This window comes from Natator depressus, chromosome 1 (genome assembly GCF_965152275.1).
Source record: "Natator depressus isolate rNatDep1 chromosome 1, rNatDep2.hap1, whole genome shotgun sequence".
Lineage (NCBI taxonomy): Eukaryota > Metazoa > Chordata > Testudines > Cheloniidae > Natator > Natator depressus.
In genome coordinates, this window is record NC_134234.1 from 322,014,833 (window position 1) to 322,037,439 (window position 22,607).

Genomic DNA, 22,607 nt, shown 5'->3' on the forward strand with positions numbered 1-22,607 from the left:
CTTCCTTGGACAGCGCCGGGGAGCTTCTTTCCTTTCGCCACTTTTTGGGCACTGGCGAAGGGCAATGGTGCCAGGAGGAACCTAGTGCCAGCAGGGCACTCCGCACTGACGCCAAGGTGCTAGGTACAGAGTCGGAATGGGAACGGTCCGACTCCGGATGAAGTGCACCTCCATGAGGAGGGCTTTCAGGTGGATATCCTGCTCTTTCTGGATTCTGGGACGAAAGTTCTTACAAACCCTGTACTTCTCCTTTATATGGGATGCTCCCTAGCACTTCAAACAGCTGCTGTGGGTGTCACTAATAGGCACTGGCCTGTTGCATGAGGAATACGGTTTGAAGCCTAGGGCAAAGTCCCAACCAGGACTCTAACTACTAAACTAATACCTAAACACTCAACTATCTGAGAACTATATACAAAGAAGACAGTCAATGGGCTAACACTGCTAACACGCTTGCAAGGCAAGATAAGATGCTCTGACCAACTGATGGGCGGTAATAAGGAACTGAGAGGGCATAGGACCAGCAGTGCATGAGCGTGGCACTCCAGACGACGCCACTGCCGACCCTACGGATACTGTTAGGACAAAAATCTCAGATGACTGTTCACATGGTCGTGCACATACACACAGTTGTTCTCCTTGTGCTCTGAATGGAGGGTATAAGGGCCAGCATGGAACCGATGCCTCTCCAGTTCCTTTTCTGATCATGAATCTTGTCATGATCCACAGCAGAGGCGACATAGGATGGGTAACGGAATACAGATAGGGACCACACATCTCGAACAACCTTCAGTTACAGGTAAGTAGCCTCCATTTCTTCCTTGAGTGATAGTCCCTATGTGTATTGCACATGTGGGAGATCAGTAAGTAGCAGTCAACTGGGGGAAGGGAGGGTGAGAGGATGCATTTGGTATGCATGTCTGTAATGGTGCCACCCCACAACTGTATCTGTAGAAGAAGATTAGACCAATGCATAAAGTTTTGTAAAGCTGTGGATGGAACTCCAAATAGATGTAGGGAGGCTATCTATTAAGGGTATGTCTTGCAGAGATGCCACAGTGGTTGCTTTTGCTCTGGCGAAATGGGCTCTCATCCTCTCTGGGAGGGGCAGGGGAGACGAACATACATGCTAGTTGGTAACAGTTTATGATGCAGTCCAAGATCCAATTAGCGAGTCTTTGCACAAATAGTGGTTGACCCACTGATCATTCTGCCAGGGCAATACATAGCCTAGGTGTCTAATTGTTTTCATTCTTTGTAGCTAGAAAACCAGCCCCATCAGACATTTAGGGAGTGAAGTCTTCTCTCCTCATCAGAAGCATGAGATTTTGCAAACAAAAATACTATTAAGTGGATGGTTTGATTCATGTGAAAAACTCCAAAAATTTTTGAAAAATGATATGACTGATCTGCCATGAGCACTCCCAATTCATTCTCCCGTCTGGCTGATGTGATGGCAACAAGGAAGGCAACTTTCATCAGGAGATGGGACACAGAACAGGCAGCTAACAGTTTGAAGGGAGGCCTGGTGATAACTGAAAGGACCAGATTGAGATCCCATTGTGGTGTTGGTTTCACCACTGGTGGGAATGTTCTAATAAGTCTCTTCAGGAATCAAGTTGTCATTGGATTAGTAAAGAAGGTGTGTCCCTCAACTGTAGGATGAAAGGTGCTGATTGCTGTGACATGGTATCCAAATACCAGGCCTTGAATTGTAGAGATCCTAATCTGGGATGCCTGGTTGTAGCATTGCATTGCATTAGTAGATCCTGAAATGACTGGATGTTGATAGGCGGATGGGTTGAAATCCTGAGGCAATCCAAGAATCAGAACTTTCTTGGCCAGCTGGGCACTTGTGATATTAGCGAGATGAGAGGGAAGGCATATTTGAGATGTCCTGTCCAGGTTAGCAGAATCCATCATCCTTTGCGCCTCAGCCCAGAGCTGCTCTGGAGCAGTACAGGGGGAGTTTCTAGTTAGCCTGTGAAGTGAGGAGGTCTCAAGGCAGCATTCCCCAATGGGTGAAGATCTTGTTCAGGACAGAGTTGTGAAACTCCCATTTGTGGTCTGTGGAAAAATGCCTGCTGAGACTGTTTGCTAGGGAGTTCTGTGCACTTGGAAGGCATGCTGCTGAGAGAGTTATGTGGTTACTGTTACACCAATTCCAGAGGTGGACTGTCTCTGCACACAGGGAAAGGGATCTCATTCTGCGTTTATGGAGAAGATAGTAGTCATATTGTCCAACATTATCTGGAAATACTGGGACTGGATGAGTGGAAGGAATGTATTGCATGCGGAATACACTGCTCTTAATTCCAGTAAATTGAGATGCATTCTGGCCTCCAGAGGGGTCCAAGTTCCTTGTGATTAACCATATGGGCTCCCCAAACTAAGAGGGAAGCATCTGTAATGATGCTCACTTTGGGTGTCAGTGTGAGGGAAGGAACTCCAACCTGAACCTTTTCTGGGTTTGCAAGAGAGACTGTAACATTGATTGTAACCTGTTACTCTGGTACTGATGTTGTCTTTGTCTGATGAGTAGACAGACTGAAGCCAGGCTTATAGGCAACAGAGATGGAGCCTAGCAAATGGTGTAACTAGATGCATGAGGCCACATGGCCTAAAAGGGAAAAGCAAACCCTGACTGTAGTCCGAAGTCTGAGGGTGACCTGCTTTATCAAATCAATCAGGGTGTAGAATCTCTCCATCGGGAGATAGGCTCTTGCTGCAGTTGAGTCCAAGGTCACACCTACAAAATCTCTAGTCCTTGTGTGAGTGAAAGTGGATTTTTTTGTGGCTGACACAGATTCCCAAGGAAGACAATAGGCAGAGTAGGAATATGGTCACCAACTGGACTTCCCTGATGGATCTGCCCATCAGGAGCCAGTCATCAAGGTATGGAAAAACAGTAAAAGTTGTTTCTTCTCACTCAAGCTGCAACCACTGAAAAAGATTTCTGTAAAAGACCCTGGGTACCATATCTAGCTCAAATGGGAGGATTCTGAATTGTTAATGGTCTTGCCTAAGGAAGAACCTGAAGAACCTTCTGTAGGATAGGCGCATGTCTCTGTGAAACTAACCGTCTTTCATGTCAAAAGCCACAAACTGTGTGTCCTCTTCCAGAGGGGAAATTTTTGATCCCAGTGTGACCATACAGAATTTTAATTTTTTGATTAAATACATCTAATTGGCATAGGTCAAGAATCTGTCTCCACCCTCCGTTCTTTCTGGGGACTAGGAAATATGGGGAGAAAAATCCCCTCCTCTGATGTTGAAGTGGCAAGAGGTGCACCTCTTGATGTAGGATTTCCTTATGAGATTAGTCCATGAAAAGGGGTTGGGAAGGGGGTCTGTGGTAAGAGGTAACAAAAACTCGATCAAATAGCCAGAGTAAATAATTTTCAGCACACACTTGTCTGTTATTGCCCCTCAATTGCAGGCAAAACGGGAAATGTGGTCACCAAAAATCTGGGAGGTAGAATAGTTAGGCATCAATTCAGGAACGCGGATCTCAAAAATCCTGTCAAAAGAAAACCTTCGGCTGTGGGTTGGGGTGCGGTGTATCAACAGATGTTGAGAAAACTACATACCTCAGCCTCTGTACCCTCTGTCATTTTTACGGTGGCACTGATGACAAAACAGTTGATGGGTAGTCTTTTTCTGTACTTCTGTTTGTGATGCTCTCTCTTTGGGGCAGATGTATAGATACTCAAAGATAAAGGTTTTCAAGCCTTTAAGAGAATGAAGAAACTGATCAATCTTTTCATTAAAATAGTTAACTGAATCAGAGGTCAGGTCTTCAATGGTACTTTGTACCGCTCCAGGAAAATCTGTGGACTGCAAATCAGGATCGTCTCCTCATAGCCACAGTAGCCATCGCTCTGGAAGCAGTATCAGCAGCATCTACAGCCTGAAGAGATGTTTTGGCTAGAGATTTACCCTAATCAATTAAGTTCTGGAATTGGATTCTATCCTAACAGACTCTGTCTTTGAATTCTAACAACTTCACATAATTGATGAAATTATATTTTGCTAAGAGGGCCTCGTAATTAGCAATTCTGAATTGAAGACTTGTGTAGGAGAAAGCTTTTCTCCATAGGAGGTTGAGGCACCCTTGTCCAAAGGTGTTATGTTGGGGGTGTTGCAGCCTGGACCTGTCAGTCGCTGCTTGTACCACCAGAGAGTTCGGTGCTGGATGTCAGATCAAAAACTCCTGTAGGTAAAACGAAATAGTGCTTCTCAGCCGTCTTTGAGGTGGGACCATAGGCGGTGAAAAAGTGTGCCACACTACTCCATCTGGGGCTATAATGGCCTCATTGACCAGGAACACAAGGGTTCTAATATGTCCAACAGTTTACGTTGAGACTCTTGAACCTCTTCAAGCTGGATCCAGAACTCAGCCACCACTCAAAGTAAGAGCTCCCGATACTGCCTGTGATCATCAGGCAGAGATAGCGAAGATGGGGTGACCGCCTGATTGGGAGAAGATGATAAAATAGCTGACAGATGTGGCTCCACTTCCTCCTCCTCATACTCAACAGAACCTGTTGGTGTCAGCTAGGAGAGGGCAGAAAAGGTTCATGCATGAATCTGTGGTGCCTAGATTAAGGATCCCACTAATGCCAGTAGAAGAGGTCAACTAGTTGGGGCAGACCCCATTGCATTGAGAACCATCGGTCCCTTGGAAAGTCATACCTGGGTGGACAACAGAATCCCAATCTCCTGGAGCTTCCATCCAGGCTTGCTCCTCATGCAGGAATAGAGGCTCATCTGGGGCCTCCAACTCATCCAATGAGAAGGTTGGTTCTCAACTGACCAGTGGAACCATTAGTACCAATGTATGGGTACTCAGGTCTGCAGATGGAAGACTATCTTACTCTGGTGCAGTGGTTCTCAACTTATTTATAATTGTGGGCCGACTATGCGGCCCACAATGTGTTACCTGGGTCGCAGGGGCCAGGTGGCAGGGCAGCGGCCCCCCAGAGCTTGCAGGGCCCACCAGCTGCCCCGACCCCGGACCTTATGGGGCTGGCCGGGCAGCCTAGACCCCCCTCGTGCTGTGCAGCCAAGAACCCGGACCTCACCTTGTGGGCCAGCCTTTAGCACACAGCTGAGCTGGGCCGCAGCTGTGTTCCAATTGGGCTGCATGCGGCCCACGGGTTGAGAACTGCTGCTCTGGTATAATGCCTCTAAATATGAATGGACCCGAGAGAAGAGGGGATTGAAGGTACAGGAGAGCAAAAACATCCCTTGGGAAGATGTACGTCTCAGACCACCCTGTGATGTACAGTGAACTGGTGGTAACAGCAGTCAGATCAGACACTTCCCTGGTTGCAGAAGATGTCAAATCCCTCTGGGGCCTTGTTGGTACCAGCGCAGAGTCTCATCTGGATGTTAAAGATAATGTCAGTGGAGGTCTTTTTTCTGGTTTATACGCTTGATCAAAGATTGGAACCGATGGGTCCTTACTCCTGCACGTTGCATTTTCCTGCTGGGGAGGTTTACGAAGACTTAAGTCCTTAGGACCATGTGTGAGGACTTGTCTGACTTGGGAAGGGTTGGAAAGGGATCTTTTCTCTTCAGGACAGATTTAGAGTAGGATCTGCCTCTGTGCTTGTGAGTGTCACTTACTGTCATGAGAAGCCTTGGACTCTTTAAGCTTGGAAGTTGCAGCCTCAGCTCCTGAGGTCGCACTCACAGGGGTGCTACCTCTTGACTGAGGCAGATGTCGTGATCCAACTGGGGTCTAATGGCTTTTTCCATTGGCTGTTTTTTTCCCCACTGAGTCTGAGCTCTCAATCCTCACACAGTCAGGGAGGGGAGTAGCAGCAGATGCTGCACTCAGTGGAGAAGTGAGCATGACCAAGACACTAAAGGCAGTGTTAGTGTTTGTCACTCGCTGGAAAGGAGCAGGGGCAAGAAATTCAATTCTTAAACCCTGGGACTGTAGGCATAGTCCTTGCCCTCAGGGGAGAACTTCCCCACGGTGGGGAGAGAACTAAAGCTACACTTTACTAAGTACTAAAAGTTATAAATCTAAGAGTGAAATTCTAAAATACTAATTAGAAGCAACAACAGGCGAAGCTGTGGACACAGAAGATTGATTGAGACCATGCATTAGTAAAAAGGAATTGGAGAGGTGTCAGTCCACACTGCCTCTTATACTCTCAGTTTGGAGCACAAGGAGAACAGCTGTGCACATGCAGGCCAGAGGACACCGCTTACTAAAAATCTCTGAACTCAGGCGGATGGTGTGCATGCAGACCCACATGTGGAACACACATGGAGATCATCCCTCAAAGAAGAAACTCGTTTCTTACAGAGTTTCATAACTGACTAGTACATATATAAAATCAAGATGTGCTTTGTTTGAGAAGATAAAATACGGTTAAAATATTTCATTCGATTCCAGATTTTATATGCAAGAATGTTAGTTTCAAAGCACCTGCAAGGCTGCAAATTGGAGAACTATAAAAATATTCTCAGGGTCTTTACAGTTCATTGAAACACTCAGTATATATGACATATTTTAATAAGTTTATTAAATTTTCTTATTACCCACCTGACATATTTTCCCTTTTTCTTCGCTGCAGCAGCACTGCCCTTTCTTTATCTAAACTTCTGCATAAAAAAAAATTTTCAGAACAGTTTAGTCAACACATCAGAACATTTCTAAATGGTTGAACCTAGGTATGAAATGCAGCCAAACATTAGACACTTAGACAATTACAGTAATCAGTACACACACTTATTATTTATTCTGTAATGGTCAGTAGGTGGATGCTGTAATGCATAAAAATGAAATTGGTTCACTGTTCCATTATGCAACAATACGATCTGTGCATAATAGTATCCAAAAGTGCCACTCTCATCTAACTCACTTGAGAAGGTAGCAAATGTTGTATCCATATTTAAAAGAGGTTCTAAGTTGATCCATGGAATTACAGACCAATAAGCCTTGAATCTTTAAATGGGAAATTGGTCAAAACAACTATTAAAAATGGAATAACTAAAACACCTGAAAGATCATGATGTGATTGGGTTCAATCAGCAGTTTTGGCAATGGAAAATCATGTCTCACTAACCAGAATTCTTTGAACATGTCAGTAAAATAGTGGAGAAAGCAGAACCACTTGACATAATTTATTTAGACTTTCAAAAGGCTTTTGACAAGATCCCTCAAAAGAAACGTGAAGAAATTAAGATGTAAAGGGGGTCAAAAGAGTTCAAGATAAAAAGGAAGCAAAAATTCTTAAACATTTCAGAAACGCCAAATCTGGTTTTCCATGGTTTTGCTGAAGAACCACTGGGTCTAACTGTATGTTCATTATAAGCTCTACCATTTATCTGATGGGGTGGAGGTGTTGAGTTTTTAAGGCATACTTTATTCATAAGTTTAGTCAGTCATGAAAGTTGAATAGGTGTTAACAAAACAGTTTTGGCTGTCTCAAAAAATTCCTCCCAATCTCAATTGTTCTGTTTTTATCACCTTGACTTTTGTGATACAGCTCCCTAGTTCTCCAGTTACCATGGACACTTCAGGCTACATTCACAAGGGACTTGGGTACCTACATCCAACATTTAGATGCCAATGGCATTCACAAAACCACTGCTCAGCTGCTACCTAACCCTGTAGGAGCTTAAAGTCCTAGGTGGATAAGTTACCACCAGTAAAGTCCTCAAGATGCTTAAACTTCAGCAGCTGGGCCTGCACAAAGCAGCCTAAGTCCTGGCACCACTCAGCAGCTTAATGCTTAATTCATGCCTATGCTCTAGTGGTATTCACAAACTTGGTGTTCCCTTGCCTATCTTACCTTAAGGGCCCAATCCGCAAGGCAAACTCAGAGCAAGCCCAACCCAAACACAAGACAGAAATGGTGCTGGTGCCCTGCAATAGCCCAGTGGTTACAGTATTCACCCAGGATATATGAAACCCAGGTTCAAATCCCTACTCTACCTGATGTGGAGCAGGGATTTGAACCCAAGTCTCCCACCTCCTAGGTGACTGCCCTAACCACTTGGCAAAGGGGTATTTTGTGGTGAAGCTCTCAATATGCCTGCTGAAGTTGTTCCTCTTTATAGAAAATACTTGAACACTCACTGGAGAAAGGGGACTGGAACCTGGGTTTCCCAACTCCCACATGAGGGCCCTAACCACTGAGCTATAGAGTCACTCATTTTCTCTCTGGCCCAATGAATTTTTAAATTATTTATTCACAGTGGAACAGTTCCAACAGGAGAGTTTGAGATCCCCAGCCCGGAATAACCCATAACCCAGAGGTTAGGGCACTCATCTGGAAGTGAGAGACCTGGTTCAAGTCCCTACTTAACCCTCTCCTCTGCATTTCCTACTGCTAACTTAGACAGCTCTCCGCTCAGCATAATGGCTTTTGTGAATCCCCTTCTTAGGCACCTAACTCTCCCTAGGCATTATATAAGGAATACGGGTGTGTAACTTGGGTTTGTAAATTCAACTGGACAGCAGGTCACCAAAAAGTTAAGTGCTCTAATGCTAACCATTGCAGCACCTAAATTCCCCTTGTGAATCTAGCCCTTCCAGCCTGGAAAGGAATTGAATTACCAATGTAATAAAAAAAATTAAACACACAACAAAAACCCTTATCCCACATACAGGAACAAACCCCGTCCCCTCCTTTAAAAAATGAAAAAACCTCAGATCTATTTCATACAGCAAAGAAGAAAAAAAGCCTGATTTCTTCGCCCACTCCCTTCAAAGCCTTTTGTGAGTACTTTGAAAAACCTTTTGCAAGTCCAAATAAATTAGATTTATCATTTCTCCTCCTCTTATCCACCATTTTGGGGTGACATGATTTACTTTTTACAAAAGCTGTGCAGGTTTGTACGTATCATAGCACATTTCTTTCATTATTCCCTCAACCAGCATACTTGGACTGAAATTTAGGACTCATTGTTCTTTAATTCCCATGTCACAGGGTGACTTGGCCCTTAAAGGTTGGTCAGCTGTACCTGTGCCATGAATACTTGCCATACTGCTCAGCTTAAGATGGGGGTAAAAGACACATTCTGTTGTTGGCAAAGAGTCCTGTGGCACCTTACAGACTAACAGACGTATTGGAGCATAAGCTTTCGTGGGTGAACACCCACTTCGTCGGATTCATGTAGTGGAAATTTCCAGAGGCAGGTATAAATAAGCAAGAAAGAATCAGGCTAGGGATAAGGAGGTTAGTTCAATCAGGGAGGATGAGGCCCTCTTCTAGCAGTTGAGGTGCGAACACCAAGGAAGGAGAAACTGCTTTTGTAGTTGGCTAGCCATTCGCAGTCTTCGTTTAATCCTGAGCTGATGGTGTCAAATTTGCAAATGAACTGAAGCTCAGCAGTTTCTCTTTGAAGTCTGGTCATGAAGTTTTTTTGAAGCAGGATGGCTACCTTTAAATCTGCTATTGTGTGTCCAGGGAGATTGAAGTGTTCTCCTATAGGTTTTTGTACATTGCCATTCCTAATATCTGATTTGTGTCCATTTATCCTTTTATGTTGGGACTGTCCAGTTTGGCCGATGTACATAGCAGAGGGGCAAAGAGAAACTGCTGAGCTTCAGTTCATTTGCAAATTTGACACCATCAGCTCAGGATTAAACAAAGACTATGAATGGCTAGCCAACTACAAAAGCAGTTTCTCCTTCCTTGGTGTTCACACCTCAACTGCTAGAATCGGGCCTCATCCTCCCTGATTGAACTAACCTCCTTATCCCTAGCCTGACTCTTGCTTGTGTATTTATACCTGCCTCTGGAAATTTCCACTACATGCATCCGAAGAAGAGGGTATTCACCCACAAAAGCTTATCCTCCAATACATCTTAGTCTATAAGGTGCCTCAGGACTCCTTTGCCGCTTTTACAGATTCAGACTAACACGGCTACCCCTCTGATACTTTCTGTTGTTTGCACTCGATACCTAGAAAGGGTGGACTTCTCATGACTTGACTGGAGGGCTAAATCACCTTAGCAGCCAAACTGTGGTGGGAGAACCATGACAGCTAACAGGTCCAGAATCGTAGCAGGTAGGCTCCTGCTATACTCCTGGATCACCCTCAGTAATGGTAGTTCTAACATTCACTATCTTCCAACTAACTAACAGAATTTCATATTTGCTACCCATTGTTAGGTTTATGCCATCTAGTCCTAGTGACTTGATTTATCAGCTTTTCCAGCATCTCCTCCTACAACTTCAGTTTGACAATTTCTGATCTTTATTACCTGAAAAGAGAAGGTATTTTCCTACTCCATTCTCTGTAGTGTAGTGAAGTGTAGTGTAGTGAAGACTGAGCCAAAGAAATAACAGTGGATGAGGTGTCTAATTAGTTGTTTTACTTCCAGATGACCTAGCAACAGACGCAATTCTCTTTCAAGTTTTCTGCTTAACACTTCAAGAATTTTAATTGTTAACACGCGTGGTATGCTTCTTTATAACACAGAAACCTGCTTGCTACTTTGTGATCAACTCACTTTCAATAAAATTATATATTTTTAAAAGGCAACTTTTATTCATTTTATAGTCTCTAAATATTTTAGTTAAGAGTTTAAAATTGTATGCACACACCATTATTAGCCATTTGCTACTCACCTAGGTTGACAACGTTCACACAGATATATATCAGGAATATGCTGCCTGTCGATCCCCATGCAGTCAATGTGCTGCCAAACACTGAAAAAAATAAAGATTCCACATGTATAGTCTTCTGAAATTAATGCATTTAAGACTGACACATCTTTAGTGACCACGGCACACTGGACGTGTTCGGTCAAAAGAAACGGTTACTTAATGTAACTGATTCTTCAAGATGGGATGCAGACAGGTATTCCACTTAGGTGTGTGCGCAACCAGCCCATTGGAGCTGGAGAATTTTGCCTAGCCATATCCATAGAGGGTCGACACTCATGCCTTTTGTCCACAGCCTCTCCCCTGGCTATATGAGGCGGCGCTGCCCCAATTGCCCTCCCGCCAGGCTCCTTCACACAGAATGCCCAAAAACTAAACTACAATGCAGACAGAGAGTGAGTCATGGAATACATGTCTACATCACATCTCAAAGAACCACAGTTACAGGAAGTGACTGTTTCTTCTTTGAGCAGATGCAGCCATGTATTCCACTTAGGTGACTCACAAGCAGTACCCACCCTGGGAAGCAGGGCTCCGAGTCTACCTAAAGAAGGATTGCAGGACTGCCCTACCAAAACTTGCATCCGCCTTGAAAGATGCAGTAAAGAAATAATGGTTCATAAATGTATGGATGGATGACCATTCAGCAGCCCTGAAAATGTCCAGTATTGAGATGTCACTGAGGAATACTACTGATGTTGTTTTAGCTCTCACAGAATGAGCTTGCACCTGCTGAGGAGGCATAGCTGAAGCTATTTCATATACCCAGTTTTGATACAGGATGTTATTCATTTTGAGACAGTCTGTGAAAGGACCGCTTGATCCTTCATACAATCTGCATATGATATAAAGAGGCGAGGCAAGGCAAAGCATGAAATGGTTTAGTCCTGTCCAGAAAGAAGGCCAGACATCGCCTATCATCTAATGTATGGAGACGCTGTTGCTCCGGAGATGAATGTCACTTATGAGAGAATATGGGTAAATACACAGCCTGGTTAAAATAAAACTGAGAAACCACTTCACAACCACGTCCAAAATTTTTGTCTAAAGTCACTTTGCCCTCAGAGAACTGTGGATAAGGAGGCCCTGCCATTAGAGCCTGCAACTCGCACAATCTTCTGTTGTATATTATTGCTACTAGGAATGCAGTTTTCAGCCACAAAAGCAGAAACAGATAAGATTCCACAGGCTTGAAAGTAGGTCCTATTAAAGCCATTAGTACCACACTAACTTCCACAGAAGAACAAGCTCTCAGACTGGAGAATGGAGACAAAAGTAGTCCTTTTAAGAATCTTGCTACCATGTTATTGGAGACGACCAATCTTCCCTGAAGAGAGGAATGAAACAGTATCGCTGCTAGATGCGCTTTCAATGAGTTAAACACAAGTCCCGACAACCTGAAAGCATAGCAGGTACTCCAAGATGTCCTGGATAGAAGCCAGTGTTGGCTGAATTCCACGGGCCAATGACCACACCAAAAACAGCTTCCATTTCACTGACTAGGCCATTCTGATAGAGAGGTTTCCACTTTTGAGTAGGACCTGCTAAACAGCCACCAAACACTGCTCTTTTCTCCTCATTTAGCCACAAAGTACCGACACCATGAGATGCAGGGAGCTGAGAACGGGATGCAGTGTGTGACCGTGATTCTGTGTGAGCAGTTTGGGATGGACAGTAAAAGGCACAGGAGGTTGAACTGACAGCAAAAGTCAGAGAACCAGCACTGCCTCAGACGCACTGGGGAAATGAGAATGAGCTTGGCCTGATCTGCCTTCATCTTGAGACTGACCAGTGGGATGATTGGGATTGGGGAAAAGAGTACAAGAGAGCCAAGTGCCAGCTGAGACAGAAAGAGTTGGACAGGAGCCCAGTCTAAGGCCCCCCTTGAGAGCAGAACAGGTGACATTTCCTGCTGTCCCTCATAGCAAACAAGATGATCATCAGAATGCCCCAATTTGCAAAGATGACCCAGAAGACACTTGTCTTCAGACCACTTGTGACTCAGGAAGAAATTCATGCCGAGACGGTCTGTGAGATGACTCTGGAATCCAGGCAAGCAGTTGGCTATCAGCGTAATGCTCTCCTCAATGCAAAACTGCCACAACCTGAATGCCTCTTGGCAGAGCATCCTGGAGCGTGCTTCCCCCCGGCTTGTTCACATAATACATTGCAGTGATATTATCAGAAAGTATGTGAACCACTGAGACCCTGAAACAGTCCAGAAAAGCATTGCATAAACTGTAGATGACCCGAAGCTCCACCATGTTGATATACAGTGAGGACTTCTGCTCTGACCACAGACTTAACTTTCAGTGACCCCAGGTGTGCTCCCCAACCCATTAGGGAGGCATCGGCGACAGCAGACCTAGTTGGCAAAGGCCAGATGAAGGGAACGCACTGGCAAATGTTCTCTAGACCATGTCCACCGCTGCAAGGAGCCCATGAACAGTTGGGAAGGCAGATGGATCTGTCCAAGGGGTGAAGAGTTGAATGATAAACCATCCTGAGCCACATTTGCAGGGGGCAGAGGTGCAACCTTGCAAACTGGACCACCTGTGTGCAAGTGGACATGTGGCCCAGGAGCCACAGGCACATCCGAACTGTCATGGAAGGCTGAGACTGCAGTCTGCGGCAAAATGTGGCAAATCACCTGAAAACAGTCAGTCAGCAGAAAAGCTCTTGAACTTGTTAAGTCTATTAGGACCCAATGAACTCAATTTTCTGAGTGGGAACCAAAGCTGACTTCCCAGTGTTTAGGATAAGAACCAGATGGTCAAGCAAGCACAGTACAGTGTCGATATGAGAAAGAGCTTCCTCTCTGTACCTGCCCCTCAGTAACGAGTCATCCAGATACAGGAAGATTTGGATTCTTTTCCTCCTAAGATACACCATCACGATAACCATTCACGGAGTCTTCTCTCTGAATGATCTGCAAATCGAACATCGCTTCTTGATGTAGGCTTCACTTAGGCACAGCAAGCACCACGTTGTGATCACTGCTGGGGATCACTACCCCACATGACAGACTATGTTTAAACCCTGGGAAATACTTAAATTACAGCTAACACACACTAAATCTAACTAAGACTATACTAAGGGTATTAATTAAGTATATACAACTAGAAAAGTCAATAAATAGAGGGACTGAGATGAAAACCACACAGAGCTCTGACTCCAACCACGGGTGGTAAGAAGTAACAGAGGGGACCTGGGCAGCGATGCCTCATATATCCAAGGGAGCAGGTATGGCCACAATGCGCTAATGCTGCTCCTCTATGGGTACTGCTATGCAAAGTTCTCCAGCTCCGTTGCGCTGAGCATGCACACATCTAAGTGGAATACACGGCTGTATCTACTCAAAGAAGAGGAAAGGAGTACTTGTGGCACCTTAGAGACTAACCAATTTATTTGAGCATAAGCTTTCGTGAGCTACAGCTCACTTCATCGGATGCATACTGTGGAAACAGTATGTTTCCACAGTATGCATCCGATGAAGTGAGCTGTAGCTCACGAAAACTTATGCTTAAATAAATTGGTTAGTCTCTAAGGTGCCACAAATACTCCTTTTCTTTTTGCGAATACAGACTAACACGGCTGTTACTCTGAAACCTGTCAAAGAAGAGGCACATTTCCAAAGTCATTTTCTATATGGCTTGTGCTATCCTGAAAAACAACACATAAATTGATTTCTCTGAACTATCACCCTATCCCACTCCCACTACCTGACTACTTATTTTACATTCCACTGATCTGATCCCTCTGCATTTCCATCCCAATAGCTGTTTCTTCATTCGCACTGATCCCTCAGCCACATTTGTCCTCTACAAAATGCTCCTCCTTCAGCACTTTAAAAATATAAGAAGCATAAGTGTTATTAGAACCGCCAGAGGGTAAGACACTGCACTGAAACTAAGTGAATGTTGCAGCAGAGAACAGTTTTTAATAAATTCATTGGTCCATCTCAGCAGGGCTTGATAGCAATGTCCTTATAACACAACATGTTTTTTTAAATTGTTCTTAAAACATTCCCTTGTCAAGTGTTACACGTAATATTCACTGTTAACAGAAATTTTTATTTTATCAACCTAAATACTGTACACTAAAACTAGTGTGCTAATATTTTGCATGATATATTATAAACACATTACCCAGAACATGAAAGTATGCCTTCCAAAAGGACTAGACCAGGGGTCTCAAGAAATATTTTGGTGGCCTCAGAGTGCGGCCACCAACTCTTGCTGATGGCTGCTCTGACAATTTTTCCTAACTACTTCATTGATTTTAGGAAAAACAAATAAATATGCACATATATACATGTCCAAATCATAATTTAAGTAGATTTTTATTGCGGACTCAATAATAAAAATAATATACACTTGTCTCTATTCTTTACTGGACCTAAACAAAATCGGAACAAATAACGTGCTTTGCAGATTCTTGTCTTCTGTGGTTGTTTCTTTTGCTTTTTGGGTTGCCTTTTTTTTTAAAAAAAAAAATTACTAGCTAGTAAGTCCATTTCTGTGAAAAGTGGTATTTGTATGTTTGTTTCCCCACCGCTACCTCTCCCTGCCCCCATCACTGCCCAGGAGGCTGTGGATGCATGAAAAGCCCCTCGTGGCCGCATGCAGCCACAGTCGCCGCATTTGAGAAACGCTGGACTAGACTGAATTTAATGAGTAATGTGAATGGCCTGCAAAAAAAAGTCCCACTACTGACAGAAGAGTTGACTCTTAAATATTTACAATGGAGCAGCCAGACACAAAATAGCAAACTGGAACAAAGTGTGAAACTCTTTCCTTCCTTGAACTTCTATTTTGCCGGTTAAGACAGTTACATGGCCTATAATGGACTTGAAAGAGCCTCTGTTTCGATGGCAGTTCCCCTACCCTAAAATTGAATGTAATCTAAAGTAATTAGACATTTCAAAAACTGCTTACTACTACAGTTTGATTAAAAAATAAAAACATATATTAACATTTTAATTCATATAAAATATTTTACCTGCATTTATCACAACAGATCATGTATCCATCATCATGGGTAAAACCACAAATGCACCTGGTAATATCAGTTCCATAGCTTCCATCTTCTGATGTGCTGATGGTAGTAGCACTGGAAGTTTCATCAAAATTGGGAGTGGTAAATATGCCTACTTCATTCTTGCTGATAAGAACTGATGGAGGAGGAGATGCTGGAGGTGTTGGAGGAGGACGAGCACCATAGTTATGGTCCTGGATGATTTTTTGAAAAAAACCCACAGTTATCTTGACATGTAACCAATATTCATTTTCAAACTCCTCAGAAGGATTCCTACACCCACTTTTGTTTGGAAGTCAGGTTTCTAAATTCATAGCCAGAATGAAAACACTCAAAAACAGAAGCCCAAAGTTATGCTCCTAAATTCACATTTAAACACCTACATAATGCCTTACACACTTCAAAAATACTGTGATTCCAGCAGCTCCCATCGAACTTTTTAAACTAAGACCAGTTATGCAGGTGCCTAGATATCTAAATCCACATTTAACTTTACACAAACAAGAAAAGGGAGATAAAACAGCTTGAAAAATAAGTGTCTGTTTATGTACCAATATCAAATCACTCCGGAAGCACTAGCTGCAAAGTCTAGATTTTACTACTACTGCATCAGCAGCAGTTTTGAACATTGCCAATATAGGCTCTATATCAGAGGTGGTCAAACTACAGCCTACGGGCCATATCTGGCTCGCAGGACCGTCATACCCAGCTCCTGAGCTCCCAGCCGGGGAGGCTAGCCAACCCCCGGTCTCTCCCCTGCTGTCCCCACTCCCCCACAGCCTCAGCTTGCTGCGCTACTAGCGTGCTCTGGCCCGCGGTTCCTGCCGGGCAGCATGGCAGGCTCTGGCCAGGCGGCGGGGCTGCGAGCTCCTGCTGCTCTGAGCGGCTTGGTAAGGGGGCAGGGAGCAGTTGGATGGGGTAGAGGTTCTGGGGAGGAGCGGTCAGGGGACAGGGGGTGGTTGGATAGGTGTGGGAGTCCGGGGGGGGGGGGGGGGCTGGCAGGGGTGTGGATAGGGGTTGGGGCAGTCAGGGGACAGGGAGCGGGGGGGTTGGATGGAGATGGGGTCGGGGGGGGGGTTAAGGTATGGGGGGGGTCCCAGGAGGGGGCGGTCGGGGGCGGGAAGCAGAAGAGGGCGGGGGCCAGGCTGTTTGGGGAGTCAAACCTTCCCTACCTGGCCCTCCATTGCAACCCCGATGTGGTCCTCAGGCCAAAAAGTTTGCCCATCCCTGCTCTATATACATCCACTCAGAAGCTCATTTGAGCAAAGCAATGTTTATTCAATAGAAAAGAACAAAACCGGAATGCAAAGTTTTTAAGATTCCAAGCATTACGAACAGTAAAAGAGCATTAAACAGAACTCTAAAAAGTATGCTTGTCTTTTTGTACATCTGGCTTTTAAGTAACCCCCTTCTTCCCCTGTCCACACACAATAAGGAACTTTAAATATGCCTCAAAACTATTTGATTAAAAAAGTTGGAACCTCACACAAATACTCTAAGTTTTTAAACTTACCGCATAAGGCAAACCAATGTAACTGTGAGAGTGATGAGAACTGCTGGTATATAACTGGTGTGGATAACTGTTTGATTTTTCAACTACCACAGGGCTAGCTTCTACAGATTCTGGTCTGAAAAGCAAGATGTACACCATTACATACAATATTTCATATGTATTTGCTTTTACTTGTATTTTTTCATTTTATAAATGATAAGTATTTACATTTTGTTCCTGTTAGAAAGTAAAAAGACCCATTTTCATAAGTGGCGGCCCCAAAGGAAGCATAAAATACATATCACCAAGAAAGAAGTTTCTAGAACATCAGACATATAGCTCAAATGGATCTTTGACATATGAGATCTTGTTATAGGCATTAGCTGCAAGTAAATTCTGCAGCAGTTCAGACACCCTGAGCATAAAACTTGGTTTATCATTAGAAAAGGCTGTACAATACCACATAATCGTATAAAGTGACTGCAAGAAGAGGCACATTAGCATCATTAATAACGACAGAAGCAACAAGGGACAATACATATGAAACTACAGAAGTCTATCAATATATTCGTATCACTACCCGCAACTTAATGAAGTTCCACAATGACATCTAGTGAGAACATCAGTGCAGTGCCAATAACCCCCTATAGAGATCTGTGGTGCCAATCAGGTTCCACAACAGTTTTTGACTGGGAAGGAAAGAACATGCACAGAGTAAATAAAAAAAAATAAAGCGCTTGATATTCAAAACAAAATTGGAAGAAAAATTAAAAGGTGATATTACTGAAGAAAAAATTGCAAAAAACGAGAAAAGAATGTAGAAAGAGGGAAAGTGTGAAAAGAAAAAGTAACAGGATATTTGATTGCTTTTTCCTAGAAGTTTTATAATATTTATAGACAACACAAGTATGAGAGCTAGATTTTTTGGCCCTACTTATGGAATTGCCCAACACGTTAATTCTGACCTTATTACATATTGGCAGTAACTTATTACTTATTCATCATTTCATCTAGGGGCCCCATACCACTGGGGTAAATTTCAAAGGAACCTGGAGCTCACAAATGAAACCTCTGCATGACAGCAAATCACTGCCAGGGCCAGCCAGGGCAAGATGCCAACTCATAACTAACAAAAAGCCATCTTCGTCTGCTACTATTCTCTAAGAAGTTCACAAAAGTTTTTCTTATTCCCAACAATTAAAATGAAAATTCAATGAACTCTAATATACTGATCATCCAAAAGGAGTCTAGTGATATGTATGTTTAAAAAAATTATTTAACAAAACATGGATTCAGGGTACTTAAAGCTAGTTTGGAGGGTTGTGTGTTTCGTTTTGTTTTTAAACAAACATTCATATTGTGAAAAGAACAGGAGTACTTGAGGCACCTTAGAGACTAACACATTTATTAAAACATAAGCTTTCGTTGGCTACAGCCCACTTCATCGGATGCATAGAATGGAACATATAGTAAGAAGATTTATATTATATATTTATTTATTTGTTTATTTTTCACACAGATAAGTTGGAAGTTACCATACAAACTGTGAGAGGCTAATTAGTTAAGATCAGCTAAAATCTTTTGTAGTGATAATCAAGATGACCCATTTAGACAGCTGACAAGAAGTTGTGAGGATACTTAACCTAGGGAAACAGATTCAATATGTGTAATGACCCAATTCATATTGTGCATATTTTTTCCTCTGGTTTAATTTGTAATTACAAATTATTAACAGAAAATAATAGTGTATATACACACACTTTTTTTGCTCTATGTCATGAAAAGAAGAATTCTACAAAGTTAGTTTTGTTAGAGGAACACTGACTACTTAAGTCACACTTCTGTATTATTTTAACCTTTTGTAATAAAGTCATTTTCTCTCATCTTTATGTTTTTTCTAAAAGATATGCTCTAGGAATAATTTTGGGGACATTCCATGGCCTGTGTTATACAGGTCAGGCGAGATGATCATCGTAGTCCCTTCTGACCTGAGTATCTATGACTATATTCATTTGTTTACTTCATGAATTTGAGAGAACTTTTCACCTTATGTATAGTTACTTGGCTAGTCACTTTCCCTTTATGCAAGCAGGTTTTCCACAGAGGAACAGAGAAAAGGAAAGAAAAGGAAAGAAAAAACAGCAAAGTTTGTATAGCCACAAAAAATTAGAAGGGGACTTTAGGATAAAGGGAGATTAGAATATTGTACAGCTTTCATAGACCGTAAATTCTTCAGTGCAGGACTGTCTACTGCTTTGTGTATTCCGCAGAACCAAGTCTATCATCAACAGTACACAATCAATCACACAGGAACCATGTAAATATTTGAAAATACTTAGATCAAAGTTCTTTCAGAACTTCCACATCTATCTTTAAAACACACAAATACTGTATCTCCTCAGCTACACCAAAATTGTCTTAAAAGTAATGACAATTGAACCGAATATTTTTCACAGAATAATGGACTCTTGCTACTAGATACTGCTGAGAATTGAAAAAAATGTGTTAAGGAAGAATACAAACATTTCCTAAGTGGAAGATATTTACTCTGTGACATACCGTCTATTACAATAACTTTCTAGTCACTAAAAAGAAAAGGGAGTACTTGTGGCACCTTAGATACGAACAAATTTATTTGAGCATAAGCTTTCGTGAGCTGCAGCTCGCTTCATTGGATGCATGCAGAGGAAAGTCTCCCCACTGTATTTTCCACTGCATGCATCCGATGAAGCGAGCTGCAGCTCACAAAAGCTTATGCTCAAATAAATTTGTTAGTCTCTAAGGTGCCACACATACTCCTTTTCTTTTTGTGCATACAGACTAACAGGGCTGCTACTCTGAAACCTTTCTAGTCACTGACTGCCTTTTCATTTTGGGAAGGGAATGATGAAAAAGGTTGTTCAGTAAAGAAACCAGAGGGAGCAGCAGTGGTCCTCAACCTTTTCTATACAATGTAACAGAAGCATCTGGGGGCATCCCTCCCCCATCTGGGGAATTGTAATCTCCCAGCCTCCCTAGGTTTATGAACCCAGGTTCTAGAAAGAAAACAAAATTTGAAAAGGTATGTCAGATTCTCCACTATCCTCATAATGTCATGTTGAAGGTACAATGTTTTCTGGTTGGGGTCCTACTGCAATGGAAATAATACTAATCCTGAAGATCTGGATACTCAAAGCTCTGATGCACAAGGAGTGGATATTTGCCCAGTACAGCCCAGCTAAGTTTCCAGAATTTCTAGTCACTTTCATATCCTTCTCTCCCAATTCAAGAGACTGCTGTCCATCCCTTAAGCAGAATATTTTTAATACTTTTTGAAAGTGAAAGGAGGTAGCATGTCTATCCTGTTTTCCACTAAATAGTGCATTTTTCCCAGGGATTATTTGGATCTTATTCGTTTTCCCTAGTAACTGGAGAACTATTTGGTCTAACAGGCAATCTGAGTACCAAAACTCCCTGGAAAAAATTTTAATATGCAGTCTACATTTCAGTAATGCTAAAGTTTATTACAGAAACTTTTCTTTGTTAGATGCCATTATCGTGAGTTGTAAAAATGTCAAGTTCTTAAATGTGAGATAATTCAATGAAAGATACTGATAATAGTATATACTTAATCAAAAGACCTTAAGAGCCTAACCACCAAAATTTCCTGCTCTACCTTACAATATATACCCTGAAGGTGGCAGTCTGTGCATTCCACACAATCAAATTGGAGTCCAAAGAGTAACTGGGCTTCGCAAGGGATTTGAAGTGCTCTTTAAATTCAGACAATAAATCCCACTTTCTGTAAGTGCTGGCTACTTATTGTAGTTCTTTGGGGATAATTGGTGGACTTGGCTTCCATTATGTGACTGTCCTGACAACAAGCATCCATATAATCACATAAAACAGTGGAAAGCAGCAACTACCAAAGTAAAAACATGGAAGTTAAAAACCAAAGAAAACAAAGAAATCCAAGGGTTATTGTTACCCATTTTAAGGCTGTGACTATTCCTATGGATTTAGGTTGGATAATTCACATGTTTAAAGTGCAGCATGTATGTAAATGACTGGAGGATAAGGGACTAAGTTTCACATGGGACAGAACAAGAGAGGGTGATACAGTAGTAGGCAGTGGATGCAATGTGCAAAGTCAAGAATCACATCAATGAAGTGAGTAAGGAGTATGTACTTCGTGAAGATTCACTAAATTTTTTTTAAAATACTGGATTTCAAGGACTCTTATTGTGGGTATCTTGCAAAAACTTGAGTTTTCAAGAGGAAAAGGGTCAAAAGAATGTATGACTTGGCATTCCTCACTTATGTTCTTGATATCAAAGATGTGCGCTTGAGGCACTGTATTTAGAAATCTTTTGAACAGGCCCCATTCTGTAGCTTCTCAGTACCATACATCTGTCCTGACCCACCAAGACGATACGTTTAAAAAAAAAAAAAAAAAGCCTACTCCCGGTGTTTATAAACAATGGAATCATCTTATTTTTACTGTTTACTTCCCTAGTACTTAGGGACATTCGAACTTCACAACTGAAACTTCTTGTAATGTTTCAGAGTAACAGCCGTGTTAGTCTGTAGTCGCAAAAAGAAAAGGAGTACTTGTGGCACCTTAGAGACTAACCAATTTATTTGAGCATAAGCTTTCGTGAGCTACAGCTCACTTCATCCGATGCATTTAGTGGAAAATACAGCGAGGAGATTTATATACATAGAGAACATGAAACAATGGGTGTTCCCATACACACTCACGAGAGTGATCAGGTAAGGTGAGCTATTACCAGCAGGAGAGAGGGGGGAAAAAAAAAAACACCTTTTGTAGTGATAATCAAGGTGGGCCATTTCCAGCAGTTGACAAGAACATCTGAGGAACAGTGGAGGGTGCGGGGGGATAAACATGGGGAAATAGTTTTACTTTGTGTAATGATCCATACCACTCCAAGTCTCCATTCAAGCCTAAGTTAATTGTATCCAGTTTGCAAATTAATTCCAATTCAGCAGTCTCTCGTTGGAGTCTGTTTTTGAAGTTTTGTTGTTGAAGAATTGCGACTTTTAGGTCTGTAATCGAGTGACCAGGGAGATTGAAGTGTTCTCTGACTGGTTTTTGAATGTTATAATTCTTGACGTTTGATTTGTGTCCATTTATTCTTTTACGTAGAGACTGTCCAGTTTGACCAATGTACATGTACGTCTACCTATGTGATATATGCCAGCATGTGCCAGCAATGCCCCTCTGCCATGTACATTGGTCAAACTGGACAGTCTCTACGTAAAAGAATAAATGGACACAAATCAGACGTCAAGAATTATAACATTCAAAAACCAGTCGGAGAACACTTCAATCTCCCTGGTCACTCGATTACAGACCTAAAAGTCGCAATTCTTCAACAACAAAACTTCAAAAACAGACTCCAACGAGAGACTGCTGAATTGGAATTAATTTGCAAACTGGA

The 22,607-nt window shown here is 42.4% G+C and overlaps 1 protein-coding gene across 3 annotated transcripts in view; it reads right to left on the reverse strand.

Annotated features, from left to right (window-relative positions):
- The window catches only part of KMT2E (lysine methyltransferase 2E (inactive)), a 120,081-nt gene that overhangs the window by 70,403 nt on the left and 27,071 nt on the right, over window positions 1–22,607 (reverse strand). For all 3 annotated transcript variants that reach the window (XM_074942498.1, XM_074942499.1, XM_074942497.1), the window contains exons 3-6: window positions 17,188–17,302; window positions 15,639–15,868; window positions 10,602–10,682; window positions 6,563–6,621 (exon numbers count right to left, since the gene is read on the reverse strand). In XM_074942498.1, the coding sequence (XP_074798599.1) occupies window positions 6,563–6,621; window positions 10,602–10,682; window positions 15,639–15,868; window positions 17,188–17,302 (485 nt within the window). The remainder of the gene's footprint in view (window positions 1–6,562; window positions 6,622–10,601; window positions 10,683–15,638; window positions 15,869–17,187; window positions 17,303–22,607) is intronic.